The following is an 18,152-nucleotide window of genomic DNA, read 5'->3' as shown; positions in this document are numbered from 1 at the left end:
CTTTCTTTTTTACTCGAATGCTATATTACATATATACTAAAATACGATATATATATATTTTTTTGAAAATTCCAGACATAAGGTTTCTTGTAGTTTGTTTATTTGTTAATTTTCACTATTAAAAACTTATAAGAAAATTTCTCTATCTTGACAAAATCTCATATAGTTGGGATGTTATTATCCATATAAGGATTAGTTTGGAAGTTTAGGGTAGAAGAGAAAAGAGAAAAAAAAATTTATTTCATAAAGAAAAGAAAGGATGAGAGTCTAATGTTACTTTGGGAGTTTTGTGAAAGAAAGGATCTAAATCCAGACCCGTCCATGTAAATCCACACCCTATACATTTGTTAGATATTGATGCCCTTAACTTTTAAAATTTAAATAAATACTTTTTATAATAATATCTTTTCTAAAGAAAAAAATTCACACCCAGATCTTCATGTAAGTTTTATGTACAAATCCCTTTTTCTTGTTGATTTCATTTCAAAATTGATCTTTATCTGAAGTTGCTTTAACGTTGTTCCTCTTTCCTATTTAATTTAACGTTGTTCCTCTTTATTTTGTTAAACCTCTTTCTTTAAACACTAACACATAATCAAATGGTAAACATGAGTATGAAGTCAATATGAATGCATATTCCACCTTGACAATTGGTTAGATTTTGATATATGTAAACATTGCTATTGACATCATTATTAGTAATTGAAAAATTTTTGAAAGCTAGATTAAATTTTAAATTTTATATTAATGTTCTCACACACTTGTAAAATATTTGAAAATATTCCCCATTACAATGCAAACATTTGTTTTCATCTTTTTTCTATATATGTAAATGTATGTTTCTTAAAACTATAAAAAAAATATCAAATATATCTACAACTTAAAAGCTAAGGCCATTTTGGTCCAATAGATACATAGGGAGTGGATTTAGGATGAAGGGTTGTGGATTTAGCACCAACGTTGATATGATTTTGGACAAAAAAATCAACAAAATTTTGTTGAATAGCTTTGGAATGACAAACTGGTTACTGTAAGAAAGATTGATAAGTTTTCCAGCAAGTTTCCTTCGTTTTCAGCCCGAATTTGGATGGAACTTTATTTTTTTTTTTTCCCAAAACTATAGCACAAGTTTCATCTTTTCCAAATTTATTACTAGTATCCTCTATTTTCTGCCTTACTTAAAACTCACAGACAAGAAAAATGTTAGCTTTGCGTTCCATGTGCTTCTCTCTCTACCCCCCAAAATCTGAACTCCTAAACCAAGCCTAGGCTTCGATCCAAAGTTGAAAATCTCAAAAATGATAGGAAATTAGTAAGATAGGTATATTGATAATCAAAAAGAAAAACTACAAAGATTTTTTAATGTATTTTTTATTTTCTTTTCTAGTAGTAGGAGAATAACAAGACTTAAGAAGTTGATGGTTACGGAAATTTGAACCTAAAACTTTCGAAACTTGAGATCTCAAGACTCCAAAATAAATTGGATGATTTCTTCATCTTTGGCAACTTTTTTGATTTTAGTGATGATAACAATAACCTTACAAGTAGTAGTAGTGTTTTCAAATACTCAAATACAGACTGAATTGACCGATTCGGGCACTGGTCCAATTATATTAAAACCCAAAAATGGTAAAAAGTTGGTCAAAGCCGGTCAAGACCGCTGAACCGGACAAAAAAAACCACTTGAATCGGTTCAGTCAGATTTTTTAGTTTTAAGTGGGGGCCATTGGAGTTTTTTTTTTTTTTTTTAAAAAAAATTTATTTGGAATTCTGATTTTTGCTGTCTGTTGGGCTGTGCAAGCCCCAAAAGTACCCACTTTACGACTGATATACTTGCACAACCATGGCATCAAATATGGGGCTAAATAAATAAAAGAATATATAAAGTCCACGTTAACGAAGTATGGCTTCCATCAGTCCATTGCTGCAAATTGCTCAAGGGGGGGTGAAGCTCTCTCTGCCCGTAAGTTGGAGAACAAAATGCTATTTTTTAATCAGATAAAAAGCACAAAATTTGGCTCACAGAATCTACATACATGGGGCCTTTTGCCTCAGCTCTAAAATAGCTTCTGAGTTTCAGATACCTCCTTCTAAAATCCCCTAAGCCTCCTGCTAAACCTGACCCTCCGGAATTCAGGGTCTACAGGATATGCGAATCCAACCATAACAGTCTTGGCTACTTTGGCGAAACCTCTGAAGCCAAAACGTGGGCCATGAGAGTTTTTAATCAGAAAGCAATCACGTCCCTTGCTGTCTATCCCGTGACCGACTATCAACACACAGTGGTATGGAGCTCGCTCAAATTTAAGCCTCAGCCCCCTGTAGGTGCCCTTCAAAAAACAAAAAGAAAAGAAAAGTGAGTTACACGACGTCGTACATGTTAAAGATTTACAACATTTTTGAGCACATTTAACTTACAGGACCCCTGAACTTTTTGAAGTATTTTGGTGCCCTCATAATCCCCACAATGGGTTGACGTCGGAGAGCTCTGATGGCCTTTAATGGCTTCCTCCTAGAAATTGGAACATAGGATTTGATAAACATCTTCCGGCCCTGTTTCAAGAATAATTCTCAAGCTAAATAAATAAATGAATGTCAAAAGTCAAGACAAATCAGTCCATCTTCATAATTTTGCAGCTCATACTTGCCTACAAAGAGTGGATTACCAGAAAAAAGCATGACTACCCGATTATAAGGTGCTGAATGAAACTTCTATTCACACATGTGAGGGGGAAGAAAGAACACAATTAACTCTCAAAATCATCCAGCTAAGAGATGACAACGTACATGTAAACTGAATAGACACTTTCTTCGATTAAGGAGGACTTACACCAATTAACTAAGGAGGACTACAAATGACAAGTAAAATACCTGCATGTCCATATAGGAAGATATGCAGTCAATTGTTTCACTCTATAATTAGTTATTCACAATGGAAAACAGCACATATGGCCATTCGAAATATATTAACAAAAAAAAAAAAAAGAAGCCCAAACAAGTTGCAATTTGCAATAGGCAACGAACAAATTTAAATTAGCAGATCTAACCCGGTTCATGGCTTCCGGCGGAATGGTACGAACTTGTGCCTTCACTCCGGTGTAGGGATACACATTTTCTTCGAACACCCCGAACACTTTCATCATCGTAAAAGCGTGATGAATAGTTGTTGGTGGAAGCACTGCTCCCTCGTTGACGGGAATATCAGCCCTGTGTTCAATTCTATCGTGTAGGTGATCGACAAATTCTTGCGCGGATAAAGTAACCGACTCTCCGCCGTTGATGACATGGAGAGCGGAAGTGGCATCAGTAGTCCCAAAGGCAGCGCAAGCTCCTGAAAAACCCCAAAGAAAAAAAAAAACACATTAAAAGACTCGTAACATTTTTAGGATACTTTAATTTTAGTATAATTAGTATTGTAATAAAAATATACCAATGTTTCCTTGATTCCTAACTGGGCGGATCGCGTTCGGTAGAATGGTCAACCAGTTCTCTTCAAAGCCTTGAAGATAATTCAAGAACTCTTGGTCCAGCAAATTCTCCATATAACCCCGCAATCCTCAATCGAAGCCTGTACATCAGAAGTTACAGATTTGGACTCTTAACTCTGAGAAGGATATTTGACAATTAGACACGTCAACCATTTCATTTGGTCTCAAAGATTGCACAGGCTTACTTTTTGCATTATCTAAGTGTTCGTGAACCTTGTCTAGTTTTGCTCTAAGGTCCAGTATCAGCCCTTCCGCTTCATCAAGCAGTAACTCAAGCTCCTGAATCCTCCTTTGCTGATTCGACTAGACCCTTATACAAATCTTTTTAACGTTGACTTATTCAAAATCATAAACTTCTCCTACATCGATTAGACCCTTGAAATATATCTATTTCCATGATTTAATTTTTCATTTTTTTTTTATAGTTTCTCTGCCATTGATTCTGGTGACTCTTTCTTGCCTTCTTTGTATCTGCTTCACTCTGTTGTGTCTCATGGTAAAGCCTAATTCTTTGTCATGCTATTTTTAGTTTTATTCTACCATTTTCCTAAAATAATTTTCTGTATCTATCCTGAGTTCCACGTTCATTTGTATCCTAAATATACAGGCAAGCAAAGCAAGTTATGAACACCAGAGCATGATATCTAGAATTGAAGCCATAAATGCAGCCAAAAAAAAAAAAAAAACATGTCCGCCTATAAAATTCCTGGGCTCTGACTATTTTAGGAAGTTTTGACGGTTTTCTGGCAGAATCCCGAAAATCCATGATGTAAACATCTTAAAAAGGGCAAAAATCTTCAACAAGCAGAGGACTTTAGATGGGACGAACAAGAGAAATACAAGATTAAGAATCAGATTTTTCTTCTAAAAATGCAAGCCCAGGTCTTAAGAATGAACAACAAAGAAACATCAATATTAATACAGTATTATACAGTACGTGGCGCTACACTACTATCACATTGTGGCTCTGTGCTAATGCATACGCAGAGAAAAGAATTTACCGTCAAGCAAGCGAACGAAGATGAACTATCAAAAATGGCAACGCTTCCTCTATTCTGCGATAAAAGGAAAGAAATTTATGAAAGGGGGAGTAAGCAAAGCTGCGGTTTTTGTCGGATTATTTCAGCATTTTTTCCGCAACCAAAGCATGCTAGTAGACTTGGTGTCTCTATTGAGAACAGAGAGTAAGAAATATGAAAACAGAGAGTAAGAAAAGGTGAGGCTTTTTTATCTGGGATTATATAAAGATTTTGTCCGCAAAAAATTTGATGACTTTATTTACAAGAAAGGCGAAAAGGGAAGGAAGGGACGTTAGAGTTACTACCCAGTGAGAGTGTGCTCTGGCGTGGTTTGCTGTTAGTCTGTTAGCAGCAGCTCTGCCCCTTACCCCCGACTGTCATGCTATGGAATACATTTTTGTTTTTTGGTCATTTCCTTGGGTGTTGTTTCTGGATAGGATTTTTTGCAGCAGGTTAAAGGGAATGCTTGGCTGTTGGTACAACTTACCTGCAGACGAGAGAGTGGAGTGGCGAAAAGTCGAAAACTGAAAAAGCTGAGCCAAGGTTCCAGCTATGCAGGTTTGTTGTTGGAGCGGTGAATTGTGAATACTGATCAGAAGAAAGTGGAGTGGAGAGCACTGATGGATATGACATGATGTGTGTTTAATGTTGTGAAGAAGCGGAGATATAATGGGATGATCAATTTTGAGTTTGTTAATGCAAACTGGGTAGTGTTATATTAATTCAAGGGGCGGTTTGGTGACATTTCCAGTTACATATATATATATGCTACGGAAGAAAATTTCTGGTAAAGATTGGGGAATTAAATTGAAGATTTACAGGTTGAGGTATTAAAGAATTTGAGTTCAAATTTCACCTGTTGGTTTTTATCTCTCACTATTTGTGAATTAGCACTTTCTTCCGTAGTGATCTTTGCTTTCCACTGATAGAATTTGAAAGGACTCACCATACTTAATTTCGCAGCTTGGATTGGGGGTCTTCTTCTTCTTCTTTTTTTTCCCCACTTCAATCCATGGTTTCTTTTCTTGACCCTACGGTGCTCCATGATTCTACTTGAGGCACTTCTCTTTGCTTTATTTTTCCTTTGTTTCTTTTCTCTTTTTTATTTTTAAATAATGCTACAAAAATTTGCAATCAATTACTTTTTTTGCATGGAATCACGGTGACCCTAATGTTAAAAAGATGCTGCTTAGTATTTTGTGCAAGTTACATAATTTGGTTGATTTGGTACCATTTAGCATTAATTTTTTTTTATTCTTAATTAGAAATAGTAAAAAGCAACATGTATCGGTGTGGCAAATTGGAAAAGAAAAACCAAAATATGAACTTTTTTAATAAGTAAATCAGCAAATTCTTTATACTCCTCAAATAAATATGGCAAAAAAAAACCTTTCTTCAACTAGTTAATGTGATAAACCCCTCGTCTCTGTTCCATCTCTCGCCACTCTCAATTTTCCAGCCATTTCTCCAGAAGCAACTGAACACAATCTCATCCCACCTGTATATTTTCTGCAGCTCCAAAATCCATCCTCAAAACTCTCACAAGACTCAATTTTAACGGCCTTAAACCCCTTAAAACCCCTTTCAAATTCACTTTCCATTCACCCCAAACAACCAGAAAGCAGCAGCCCACAAGACTAATTGCTGTTGCTGAAGAAGAAACTGAAACAGCCTCAGTTGCCACAGCTGCAGACCTTTCTTCTGAGGCTGCAAGAAGGCTTTATGTTGGGAATATTCCTCGGACTGTCACCAATGACGAGCATGAAAAGATTCTTGAAGAACATGGTGGTGTTGAGAATGCTGAGGTACTTCAGGAATTCAAGAATTTAAGTTTTTACAAATCAATTTCCATCGTGGCTGAATTAAGCTTTGTCGAGATTTAAGGTGTTTATTAGCAGTTGGTTATGTTGGAAAATGTAGCTTTAATTCTGCGATGGTGGAAGAAATGGGTCTTATATGATCTAAAATAGCAAATTATGGGTCTTTCGTTGGTTCAATAATGGTGGGATTTGAACTGTTTGTGGTTTAATTTTGTTGTATTGTAGGTTTAGTTCTGAGCTGAAGAGAGAAATTTGTAGGGGCCAAGGAAGTTGTTATGCATGCTAGTTGATTCGGTGATTGGTTTTATTTCCACCATTGTTGTCAATTTTATTCATAATTAAATAAATATATTCTTTCAAAATAATTATTTGCGGAAATTGATTTTTCTGTTTGCTTCAAGCATGGCACTCTTCTTTACCTCCACCAACTCTTTCGAAGCTTAAAATTGCATTTTCTTAGTGAATCAATACCAAATGCGAAAATTTAAAAACGGCCACAAAACTAGTTGTGGCTCTTCTTCTCCTTCAAATCAATCCTTTCACAAAATTTTGAACCATAAACCTGCCTTAACTTATTGCTCCAGTCAAGATGTCCTGTATTTCCTCAACCCCTAAATTGTGCGTATGGTCCCCAAACCATACAGTATCTTTTCCGTTGTGATCATATACACAATCCGATGCTCTAGATATTCCTGGCATTTTATCAATTTCAAGGCCGAGAAGAAAACAGGGAATTTAGGACCCAGACTATCCCACAAGATTTCAGGACAAACAAAATTGATATTGAATTAGTGCTACTGTATATCTCTGGGAAATAGTCCAACATCTTTGAGCGCAGCAAGAGATTTTACATGCTTCAAAGCATCCTGCAATAATAGATGTTGTGGTAGTTCTACTATCCCATAGGTCTTGTTTGAGTTTTGGTTTCTCTCTGTAAACTCTTCAGAATGCATTGGATCTATATTAGCCTAAGATGCCCCACCAGGAAGCCTACACATCAAGACTTGTGAGGTTTATGGTCCGTAAGGTCAACAAGAAAGTTGTAGAATTTGCAGTCACATGTTTTTAGGTGCAATAGAGTTTGATAAGAAGCTACTGAATTAATTCCATACTTTTCCCCCTATTGACAGGTGATGTATGACAAGTGGTTTGGAAGGAGCCGGCAATTTGCATTTGTGACAATGAAGACTGTTGAGGATGCAAATGCAGCTCTTGAAAAGCTAAATGAAACAGTAAGATTTGCTTTTAGATGTTATCTATGCAAGTATAATAAGTTTTTCGAGTTCCAAAATTCCAAGCACGTTAATTCCTATGAATGTTCTGTTAATTAGATTATACTCATTTGATATTCTTTACTCTGCAGGAGACTGGTGGGCCTAAAATCAAAGTAAATATTACTGAAAAGCCGTTGCAAACTTTGGATTTATCTCTTCTTCAAGCCGAAGAGTCCCAGTTCATTGACAGTCCACACAAAGTTTATGTGGGTAATCTTGCAAAGGATGTAACCACAGATAAATTAAAAAACTTATTTGCTGAGAAGGGTAAGGTACTTAGTGCTAAAGTATCACAGGTTCCAGGGACTTCTAAGTCCAGTGGTTATGGATTTGTTACATTCTCTTCAGAAGAGGAAGTTGGAAGCCGCCATTTCATCTTCCATTCTCTTCAGAAGAGGAAGTAGAAGTCGCCATTTCATCTCTGAATAATGAGGTAAACTATTTGTCTTAGTTAAGAGCATATGGATCTTGGGATATGGTCAGAATTCCACCATTTCACCCTAATAAGTAGAACTATTCCTAGATGTAATGCACTAATCTGAAATGGTATCACACTTTCATCCAGTTCTTTCATTAGATTTTTGTTAGTGTCCTTAGACCTATACTGTGTCAATTACATTACTATGTCACCCATTGTGTCATTAGCACTGTGCTATTGAACTGGACTAGCCCACTCCCTCGTCTTTCCAGTAGTGAACCACAAATGTTTTGATAGCACTGGAATTTTGTGTTACAGACATGCCATGCCTCTTATCTTCTTATAAAAAATATGGATATTCTGTTTTAGTGACTAATTAAGGTGATTCTTTAAGTAACACTGCAGCACATGAGTAATTTCCTGAAGCATCATGTTTGTGCTTCATGCGTAATCCTTCTCTTTGCATCTTTTGGCTCGTCTTTTGTTTAACATGCACATGATATAGTATAACAGATTTCGTGTTTATAGGACCATGTGAAGCTGTTGACTTAATTCGTGGATGACTTAACACCTAGAAGTAGAAGACAGTAAGGAATGAAACTAGCCATCAGTCCAGTGCTGTTGGCTACAGTATTGGGGCTCAAGCCCATGGAGAAAGAGTAGGGACTTGATAGCTCATTGACGTAGATGATGGTAATTTTTGTTGGTAAGTTGATGAGAATTTCTTTTGTTGTTGCAGTTCTCATCCTTCGGTTGCAGAGGATAATACAGTAGTGATTGCAGATCCTTCTCCCAGCAACCAGGGAGGATTGAATGAAAAACCTGGCAGAGATAGTACCATTCAGGAGCACCCAGATATTGAAATCATGCGTGATGCTGTACATGACTTTCCAATGGAAGACGCTCCTATATGGCCAGATCAAGGCTATGACGTGGAACCTGACAGAGTGTTGGAGGAGCAGATCATGAAACATATTGAAGCCAGCAGTCCAGTTGTTGAGGAAATATTGGTTTCTGGAGATCCTTCTATACCATTACCTCAAGCTGAAGAACCACAATCTGTTGCTTCAGAGAAGGCCCATGAAAATTTTAATCTAGGCATTCCTTTTGGTGAGTGCACCCTTTAGATAACACATTTAATTTACAGAATAGGACGTAATGTTCAATTCAGCCTATTTAATGCACGTTCTTTTTTTTATAGGGTATGCATCACCTGGACTAGCAATTGGATCAACACCTCCAGTTGAGCAGCCAAGAGCTAAGCAGAGACAAAAGGAGGGGATTTTTATGACGAACAAACTGTACTGACTAACAAGTATGGTTGATCTTTTTACCCACAGGGTACTTATGTAGTCTGCTACTGTTTTTCACATATAGCATGGTGACATTTCAGGTCTTAAGACTCCAGTGATTTGCTAAGGTAAAAAAAGGAATTTTCATTCTTCTAATTTGGACATGTGGAAGTCACAGACGAGATTGAAAAAGGACACAATCTTTCTTGAGCCTTTAATAACCGGTAATCCATTTGGAAAATGTTTTTCCTTCAACCATTAATTCCTGTGTGCAAGTAAATTAATTGAAAATTGAAATTTGTAGGATTATCTGCCAACCTGGTTAGCATTTACAAGAAAGAAGTTATTTCTTCGAAATGTCATTTAGTTGGCTCAGGGGAACCTCATCTCCAAACTAGAGAGCACAAACACTGACACCTGGAGGTGACAACGAAATGGAAATTGAAAATCTTCGCAACTATGAAGGTCCTTCCGGTGGCAATGTGATGTTCAATATCTTGCCTTCCCCTAATAGATTTGTTTCTTCTCTTATGACGTCCATGGCTTCTCCAATCAAAAGAGACGAATCCACTCCGGCCTCTACAAATTTTGGTTCAGAGCAGGATTGGTTAGAAACACCTATTGGCACTGATGTACTGACTACCCCAGATTTAGCAGCATCTAGTGAACTCTTTGGATCTGATGTGGAAACTCCAGCAACTCTTTTAGGCAGGGCGCTAGAAGTGGAGAATACTGTTCTTTCTGACATCCATGAGATGTTAAATTCTGGCAGGGTATGCTATCTACCCATTCATCTTCGTGATTGTAAATTTTTATTGTAACATTCCTCCCATTTTTTGATTGAGTGGCATTGCAAGTCTTTTTATATTCCATACCTTGTGTCCAGTTATTCTCAAATGTGGTTGTGTTTTTCCCTTTTTCATCTTTCCTTATTTATGATATCACTTCCACATTTCATTTCTCATGTTGTTAGCTTCTATTGTGAATATTCCATGCCAACCAAACATGATAGTATCATGTTCAAAGTTTGAAACTGATACTACTACTAGAGAAAATGGGTAGTGTAGCTTTGATTGTTTGCAAAATCAGCTATGCATATTGCTGAGGTTTCATCTAACTGGCCTTGTACACTCATTGCAGGACTTGAGCTTCCTAGAACAAGATGAAAAAATTACGTGGTGGTAAGCTGAAAATTTTCCCTCTTCTTGTGAACTTGTGATGCTAGTATCTAGTAGTTTTAAGAATCGTGTTATTTGCACTGCTATTCCTTCTGGAAACCTTTTTTTTTTCATTGATATTTTCCTTGTGGTCATTTGTACATTGCTTTGAAGGTGACTTCGAAACTCATAAAGGAAAATTTTCTGAGCTAATTGTGCCTGGCTGACGTTCATCCACAGGTAACAAATTTGGCAATCCTTCTGACTATAGGGTTAATGTAGAATTATTCAGATGCATCCTTGTAAGTTCAATTTCTTCCTCATCATTTTTTTTCTTTTTTTTCCCTTTTAATTATAAATTTTGGCTGTTCAGAGCCAGTTGATTATATTCACTATGCTTCGAATTATTTTACTAAAGTTCATTTTCATGGGTTTGAATACTTAAAATTGTGATACAAGGTTTCAAACTGCATGAGGTGAACAAATTGAATGAATTTTAAAATTCAACCAGATTAGCTTTTTTATTGCAATATTGAAGTAAAATCATTTGACTCTTCTATGTTAGAATTAGAATGATGGTTAAGGATGATCGGAGTACCTTTTATGATGTGTTGATTTTGGTGCATCAGTATACAGTTGTGTTTCATGAAGGCCTATGACTATTAGTGGATTCGGATTTAGGTCAGAGGCACACAGGAAGAACCTTTTTCTTTTCTACTCTCCACTCTTTTTTGTCTACTGTTGATGATATTGCATATTGACCATTTCTTTGCGCTGTACCAACATTTGAAAATTTAAGTTTACTGGTTACGATTTAATTGGTGCAACTAATGTTCCTTAATTTGCAGTAAACAATTGGACACCACTGCTGTATAACGTTTCAGTCCAGGTCATTAACTGTGCTCCCACCCATCCTCCCTCCTAGCAAGAAAAGATACGAAAAAGAGAAGCAATGAGTACACTGGTTGCTGCCAACATCATTTTAGACTTAAAATAGGTAGGCATCAGTAATTGTAAACAATCGCCACCTTGTTTCTCCAGTTTGTTTTCTATGTCATTCCGTGCATAAATTGAATAAACTCTCTGTAGATTTGTCCTGAAATTTTGTGGTTGTCTGAGTGTATACATGCACCTGTCTGATGTGGTCGGTGAATCTAGTTCCAAGTTTCAATGCTATGTAGAGTTGAAGAAGCAAGTCCAGCATTATTAGGATTATTAAATTTTCATCAGAATTTGTCATAATCTTTAAACTCATCCAGTAAGTAAAGTCCTTGTCCTTTTGTAAAGTCGTTGCCTTCTAGAAACTAAGATAGGGAAGTTCAGATGGCTGAGGTTTTCTCAATCGTGATTGCTGAACAGTCTTGAACTGACAGTACAACTTCTGCCAATTTTGCATTCTATCCTTCCACCATCTTGTAATTAGTTGATAGTTAAAGGCATAAAGCTACTTGGAATCTTGGATTTGTCTTCATGAGGCTGAGCCAATTGGAACTAGCACTCAGAAAGTAGTGATGGTGATATATACTTGATATTGCGTTCAAATATGTGGAGTTTGCAAAGAAGTCTTTTTTTTTAGTGGGATTGCCTCCATATATCTGGCATGCCATTTTGGTGGTCGAACTCTTGTATCAAACTCTTGCTGGCATTGTCTTCCTGTTCATTGCACCTTTGCCTGAATTGATTTTCAGCACCACCTTTTTGTTGATTGTGATAGAGAACAACTAACAAAGCTGGGCTTCTTTGTACGACAGATATTGGATTGTCTCAAGCTGATGAAGCACATTCCTGTGAACTTAATGAAGAGTTTGATACATCTTGGCATGCAGCAGATGTGCAGAGGAAATGAGATGCAATCGGTTGAGTACTGCCAGTCCGAGGGTGAGGATGGTTGCCGCAACTTGGCATCTGAAGGAGAGCTTGTATGGGCTGCTTGGCTTGCAACATTTTATGGCTCTACTATTCTAAGATATTAGCTTCTTGCCTTTGCTGTGTATATTGTCAATAAGTTTTGTCCGAGGGATGACTGCTCGTTATTAGGACAAATTTTTGTATATATAGTTAATTATGAGAAATTGTGTCTGGTATGGGAAATCCTGTGACGGCTTCCAAAATTTCAGAAATTCAGATTCTGGCAATTACACAGCCAACCTCCTTTGATTACCTCATATTTTACCCCTTGAAGTTGTAGGATTCCAATCTGAGATGTTACTTTTAATTTTCTCGAGTCGTAAAGAGCTTATGTTTTATTTGAATGATTTAATGGCTAAATGGTTCTGTTGGGTCATTAAAATCATTTAGTTTTTTCATGTTTGGTGTTTTAGTTCTGTAAGGTCGGCCAACTCGGACGTCACATTTTGTTTTAGTTCTTTTCATCTTTTGGTTATGTTAATGTTCCTACTCAATCAGATCAGAGAATGGAGACCACAACAATTTCTGATCCACTTTCACTTTTCTGGCTCAAGGGGCACAGCTTGAAAGCTCAAATAGTCTGAATCCTGGGAGCAGTCTACAAGATAGGTTGCTTGCTCTTGTTTTACCAATCTTTATTGCTTTGAGTATATTGCTTTGAGTACGTAGATTACTAACGTAAAATTGGATGCAGCCGGACGGAGTATCTGGCACTGCCTCAATATTAAGAAAGACCCTACTGCAATAGATTAGCTACACTCTTCAGTTGAAACAAATTCCTTGCTGGTGGCATTGGGCCTGCGTAAATTGAATACAGGTCCTCTGCATGTCTGCAGTATATTACATAGACAACCTGCAATTGCACTTGAGCTCTGAATCAAATAATTCCACTGAATTTCACTTCCATTGTTCCTATTTAGATATTATGGTATGCATAGCCCAATTGAATTAATCTTCCACAAAGATTGATAAAAACCTTATTTTATCAGTATTAATCTTGCTGAAGCTAAAGATTAAGTGTTGATCCCAGGCTGTCACTTTAGAGTACAGTAGATTATTGATTTTGGAACATCTGCAAGAGATTGCATAAAGCCTATCTCCCATCAAACTATCATACTTTAGAAAACTATAAGATTTAAGTTGCAGCAACTAAGGCATCAATTTTTTGTTCAATATGAGCCTCGTGATCTTCAAGACGACCTTTGATTGCATCATTTTCCCAACGGACTAGCGTAGGAACTCCTCTAAGCTTGAATGTTGAGTTCACCCTCCAGGGATGCTGAGGATTTCTCCAAGTTGGTCTATCTCCAACGTAAGCTCTCAAAAGGGCTATGTCATCTGATGACACTTCCAGCTTCTTGTATATCACGGGCTCAGCTCTCACACAATCTGCGAAAAGAAGAAAGAATTAGTATGTACTAATGAAATACAGAAGACCGCAAGATGGATTAAAGCGTAAAGGTAACTGATAAATAGGTGGTTTATTTTTCTTTATCCCTGGCACTCAAAAGTATTCCAAAAAAGAACGGAAATAGGCCAAACTAAAGCATCTAGAAATAAGCTTTCCATACATAAATTCAAGAGAAGGCACATATGCCAACCAACAAGAGAATTGTTAGAATACTTCAGGAGTGCAGAAAATGATTGAGACCCCCAACCCCTAACCTACTTGTGCGCAGAGAAAATACCAATTGAATTCAAGGAGGAAATGAGAAGAGGCGAAAAGGCGGTTGCAAGGGAGCAAGACCAATACAGCAATAGACTTTAGTGATTTTGCTAAGAACAAATCAGCTTACTGATTTCTGAAATTCAAAAGGAACGTGTAAACATCAATACCGTACATTAGTGAATACACCCATAGATTATATTGTATGCATTTCTGGCAAATAGATTACTTGGACAAACATGATAGCGTATAACACCCAAGGAATCTGCTAACAACCTAAACGGATGGAACATGTTACATAAAAGGTATCCAAACAAATGTGGGAAGGTTTTAGTATGCCAACAAATGTGGACCAAAACTGTTGGTAAGTGAATGAAGCCGGAAACTTCAATGAGACAGTAATATAATGGATGAAATCTTGGAGTTTGATCTTAGTCAATGTCCCCCCATTCATAGATTCCTATTCAGGCTGAATCTACTCCATGAAGTAGGGCTATACCTTCAAAAAATTATAACCAAGAAGGCAGTGATGAAACTCATTAATTTTCCCAGGCTAGGCTTAGACTCATCAATAGACTGATGAAGATTTTTTCTAGCAGCATTTCATTGTCTTACCAATCCTTAAGTGGAAAAGTTGAGTTAAATCAACATAGCTGCTAGACAGCCCTCCAACTAAAACGGCACTAAGCCAAGCAGTTCAGAAAAAGGAGCAAGCATCCAAGCAGTATTAACAGACAGCAACAGATTTTGATATTTCAGTTGCTAAATCATCAGGAACCAACTTAAGATTACTACATAAGAGATACAGTAAATAACTAGGCATTTTGATAGTGAAGAAACCATGTTGAATCAAGTCAGATGCTGCTTTCAAAGCAATGCACTTCAGGTCTATACAGTTTCAAATCCACAATTAGTTTCTAAAACTCCAAAAGCTACCTCATTTTGGGATTTTAGTTTCCATTTAGCAATTTGCTAGAATTGGACTATAGAGAAAGGTCATATCACAAGTCACAACTGCACTATATTTATCCCTAAAGAAAATCAAATCAATTCCAAAGCACCCAAACTAGATCATCCCTTTCCCTCACTTGCAACAATTGACTGATTTTCTACAAATTGCACCACTACATAAAACTACCCTCCGAAATACTTCTCAAACTTAAAAAGAATTGGAAACGAAGAAAAGAATAGAAAAAGGAATACATGCAAACAAAAAAAAAGCCAAAACTGCAAAATTAGACAACGTAATAAACCATAAGCACGAAAGACCAAATAATTTTGACATGTGAAGAAAAGAAGAGATTTTCTTGGGGTTTGTATTTCAATTTTACCAGGGCACCAGGAAAGAGAGGTGGCAGGGTCTTTATCAGCCAAGAAAAGGATGAGATTGGCTTTGTAATTTGGGGCTTCTGCTTTGAACTTGTCAAACACCACATCAAAATTTGATAAGGTGGCATCCAACACCTTCATTGGCATTTTTTTTTCTCCCAATTGTCAATTGCTTTCCCCAAAAGCCTTCACTGTGTGTTGTGTGTGTGATTTTAAGGATTTTTGAGAATCCTAAGGATGATTGATATTTATGAGGCCATATTTCCACATTTATGCAACTTTATTTGTTTCCCTTGCCAGCAAAGTTCCGTGCCAACCCTCAATTTAGTCTGCTGTGTTTCACTCTTTTTATTCTCCCGTTTTCCAGGAAATTACTTTTAGTTTTTGTTAGTGCTGCAAACGAATGAACCGTTCGCGAATACGAGTTCGTTCAATATCGAACTCGAGTTGAGTTCAAACTAATCAAGTCGAATTCGAACTAAAAAATATTAAACTCATTGCGCTCGATTATATATATTTTTTATTTTAATAATAAAATTACATATATATTCCTAATATTTTATTATTTATTAAGAAAAATTAGTATTTTATTTATTTTTCAAAATAAAATAATTATTTTTAAACCTCGAACTTAATATTTTGAACTCATTGAACTCGAGCTCGAGTTCGAGATTCATAAAATTAATTGGAGGTTTAGTTCTTGTATAAGTTTCATTTTAATTTTAGACAATTTTGTTAAACCACTACCAAGGAAATTTTTGATTTTTATTGCTATTTTTAGGAGTTTTTACAGAAAAATATATTGTAACAATTTGATATATGTGAAATAAAAAGATGATTAAAAAATATGTTTAGAAAACGTAAAAATTTTTCTACAAAAAATTATAATCCAGAATGTTGCATGGCATAAGATTATGTTGGAGTAAAAGAATCTAATCCTACCTAGAAGAACGAATCTAATACAAACGGTAGAGTGTTATGAATATGGATTTCTCAAGAGCAAATCGATAATCACTAATCAATGACAAGATCAACTAACAGCTTTAATCAGTCTATTTTTCTGTGCTGGGGCACAAATAGATTTATGAAATGCTTTACACAAATTTATTTATTTGCGTCATAAACATATTTTTCAATCATTTTTTTATATGAGTAAATCTTATATGCACTGACAGTATATAGATTCATGACATGTGTACAAAAATTAAATTTTAAATTCAAATTTTGTATAGTTGTCATTCATCCAATGTTGACAGTGTATATACTCTATCACTGTAGGAAAGATTAAATTCAATATTTGCATAATAAACTCCTTATGAAGAAAAGGTTGTTTCGATTCGATTATCGACCAAATACTACTGTGAATAAACATATCACTATGTTTAATCAGTTAGTAGCAGACCTGTTAAATTTAGCTGTGAAATTTGAAGATGAAGATTTGGCTTTGATGTTATTATCATCCCTTCCTGATGAATTTGAACATTTGGAGACTACGTTATTTCATGGAAAGAAAAATGTGTCTTTAGATGCTATATGTTCTATTTTGTATAGTCATAAATTGAGAAAATAGGATAAAATAAAAAATAAAGTAGCTACAGCAGATGAAGCGTTAGTGGTAAGAGGTCGTCAGCAAAACCAATCAAAGGGGAGAAGAGGAAGGTCCAAATCGAAAAATAGAGTTGCTAAAGACGAGTGTGCTTTCTGTCATGAGAAAGGGCACTAGAAGAAAAACTGTCCAAAGTTGAAGAAGAAAGGAAAAACTCCTCAAGGCGTAAATGTTGCTGAGTGCAAAAGTGACGCGGAATCAGATTTCTCTTTGGCTGTATCACCTTCAACATCCCATCCAGATGAGTGGATTTTGGATTCAAGTTGTACCTACTATATGTCTCCCATGCGAGAGTGATTTTTTAAATTTGAAGAACTTGATGGTGGAGTTGTTTACATGAAAAATGACAATCCATGTAAAACAATTGGGATAGATTTAATCAAACTGCGTAATCATGATGGATCTACCAGAATCTTGAAGGATGTTCGGTACGTGCCGAATTTTAAGAAGAATCTTATTTCTTTGAGGGTCTTAGAGTCAAAAGGCCTGATTGTGATGATACGAGATGGAATTCTTAAAACAATTTCGAGAGCACTTGTGATGTTGAAAGGTGTGAGAAAGCATAATTTGTATTACTACCAACGTAGTACAGTTGTTGGGACAGCAGCAGCAACAACATCTTCCAGTAGCAAGAAGGATGCGGAGGCAACAAAGTTGTGGTAGAGGCAACAAAGTTGTGGCACATGCAATTGGGACATGCTGGTGAAAAATTCTTGCAAAATCTTACCAAGCAAGAATTGTTGAAAGGTACGAAAGTTTATAAATTAGAATATTATAAGCATTGTGTTATGAAAAAACATAGAAGAGTGAAATTTGGCACTGGCATCCATAATACCAAGGGTATTTTGGATTATGTGCATTCAAATGTGTGGAGACCTGCCAAGATTTCATCCCTTGAAGGTAGGTACTATTTTGTCACTTTTGTTGATGAGTTTTTCAGAAGAATTTGGGTGTTTACAATGAAGAATAAGGATGATGTGTTAGGAATTTTTCTTAAATGGAAAGCTCAGGTTGAAAACCAGATGGGAAGAAAGATCAAGGTTTTTCGAACAAATAATGGTGGAGAATACAAGAGTGATCCCTTCCAGGAGATATGCCAAGAGTGTGGCATAGTTCGACACTTCACAGTTAGAAAAATATCGCAGCAGAATGGGGTGTAAGAGCATATGAACAAG

At 36.2% G+C, this 18,152-nt stretch overlaps 3 protein-coding genes across 3 annotated transcripts; 1 reads left to right on the top strand and 2 right to left on the bottom strand.

Moving 5' to 3' along the window:
• Positions 1–2,090: 2,090 nt before the first annotated feature.
• On the bottom strand, positions 2,091–3,542 carry LOC113759463 (cysteine protease XCP1-like). Its single transcript, XM_027302042.1, has 4 exons — positions 3,431–3,542; positions 3,048–3,331; positions 2,419–2,553; positions 2,091–2,330 (listed from the first exon to the last, which is right to left on the bottom strand). The coding sequence occupies exons 1-4, from the start codon at positions 3,540–3,542 to the stop codon at positions 2,091–2,093; spliced, it is 771 nt and encodes a 256-aa protein (XP_027157843.1).
• Positions 3,543–5,991: 2,449 nt separating this feature from the next.
• On the top strand, positions 5,992–12,694 carry LOC113759462 (30S ribosomal protein 2, chloroplastic-like; the record flags this gene model as incomplete). Its single annotated transcript, XM_027302041.1, has 10 exons — positions 5,992–6,312; positions 7,458–7,559; positions 7,691–8,034; positions 8,548–8,725; positions 8,803–9,129; positions 9,221–9,334; positions 9,413–9,535; positions 9,616–10,084; positions 10,452–11,465; positions 12,220–12,694. Coding segments are annotated over 3 exons (738 nt in total), but the record flags the coding sequence as incomplete, so codon positions are not given.
• Positions 12,695–13,249: 555 nt separating this feature from the next.
• LOC113761749 (thioredoxin-like protein Clot) lies at positions 13,250–15,691 on the bottom strand. The gene is made up of 2 exons (XM_027304862.1): positions 15,374–15,691; positions 13,250–13,765 (listed from the first exon to the last, which is right to left on the bottom strand). The coding sequence occupies exons 1-2, from the start codon at positions 15,516–15,518 to the stop codon at positions 13,512–13,514; spliced, it is 399 nt and encodes a 132-aa protein (XP_027160663.1). The 5' UTR covers positions 15,519–15,691; the 3' UTR covers positions 13,250–13,511.
• Positions 15,692–18,152: the final 2,461 nt, after the last annotated feature.

Source organism: Coffea eugenioides, chromosome 2, assembly GCF_003713205.1.
Source record: "Coffea eugenioides isolate CCC68of chromosome 2, Ceug_1.0, whole genome shotgun sequence".
NCBI classification, from domain to species: domain Eukaryota; kingdom Viridiplantae; phylum Streptophyta; class Magnoliopsida; order Gentianales; family Rubiaceae; genus Coffea; species Coffea eugenioides.
The sequence above is the reverse complement of the archived record's forward strand: the minus strand, read 5'-3'. Positions and strand labels throughout refer to the sequence as shown.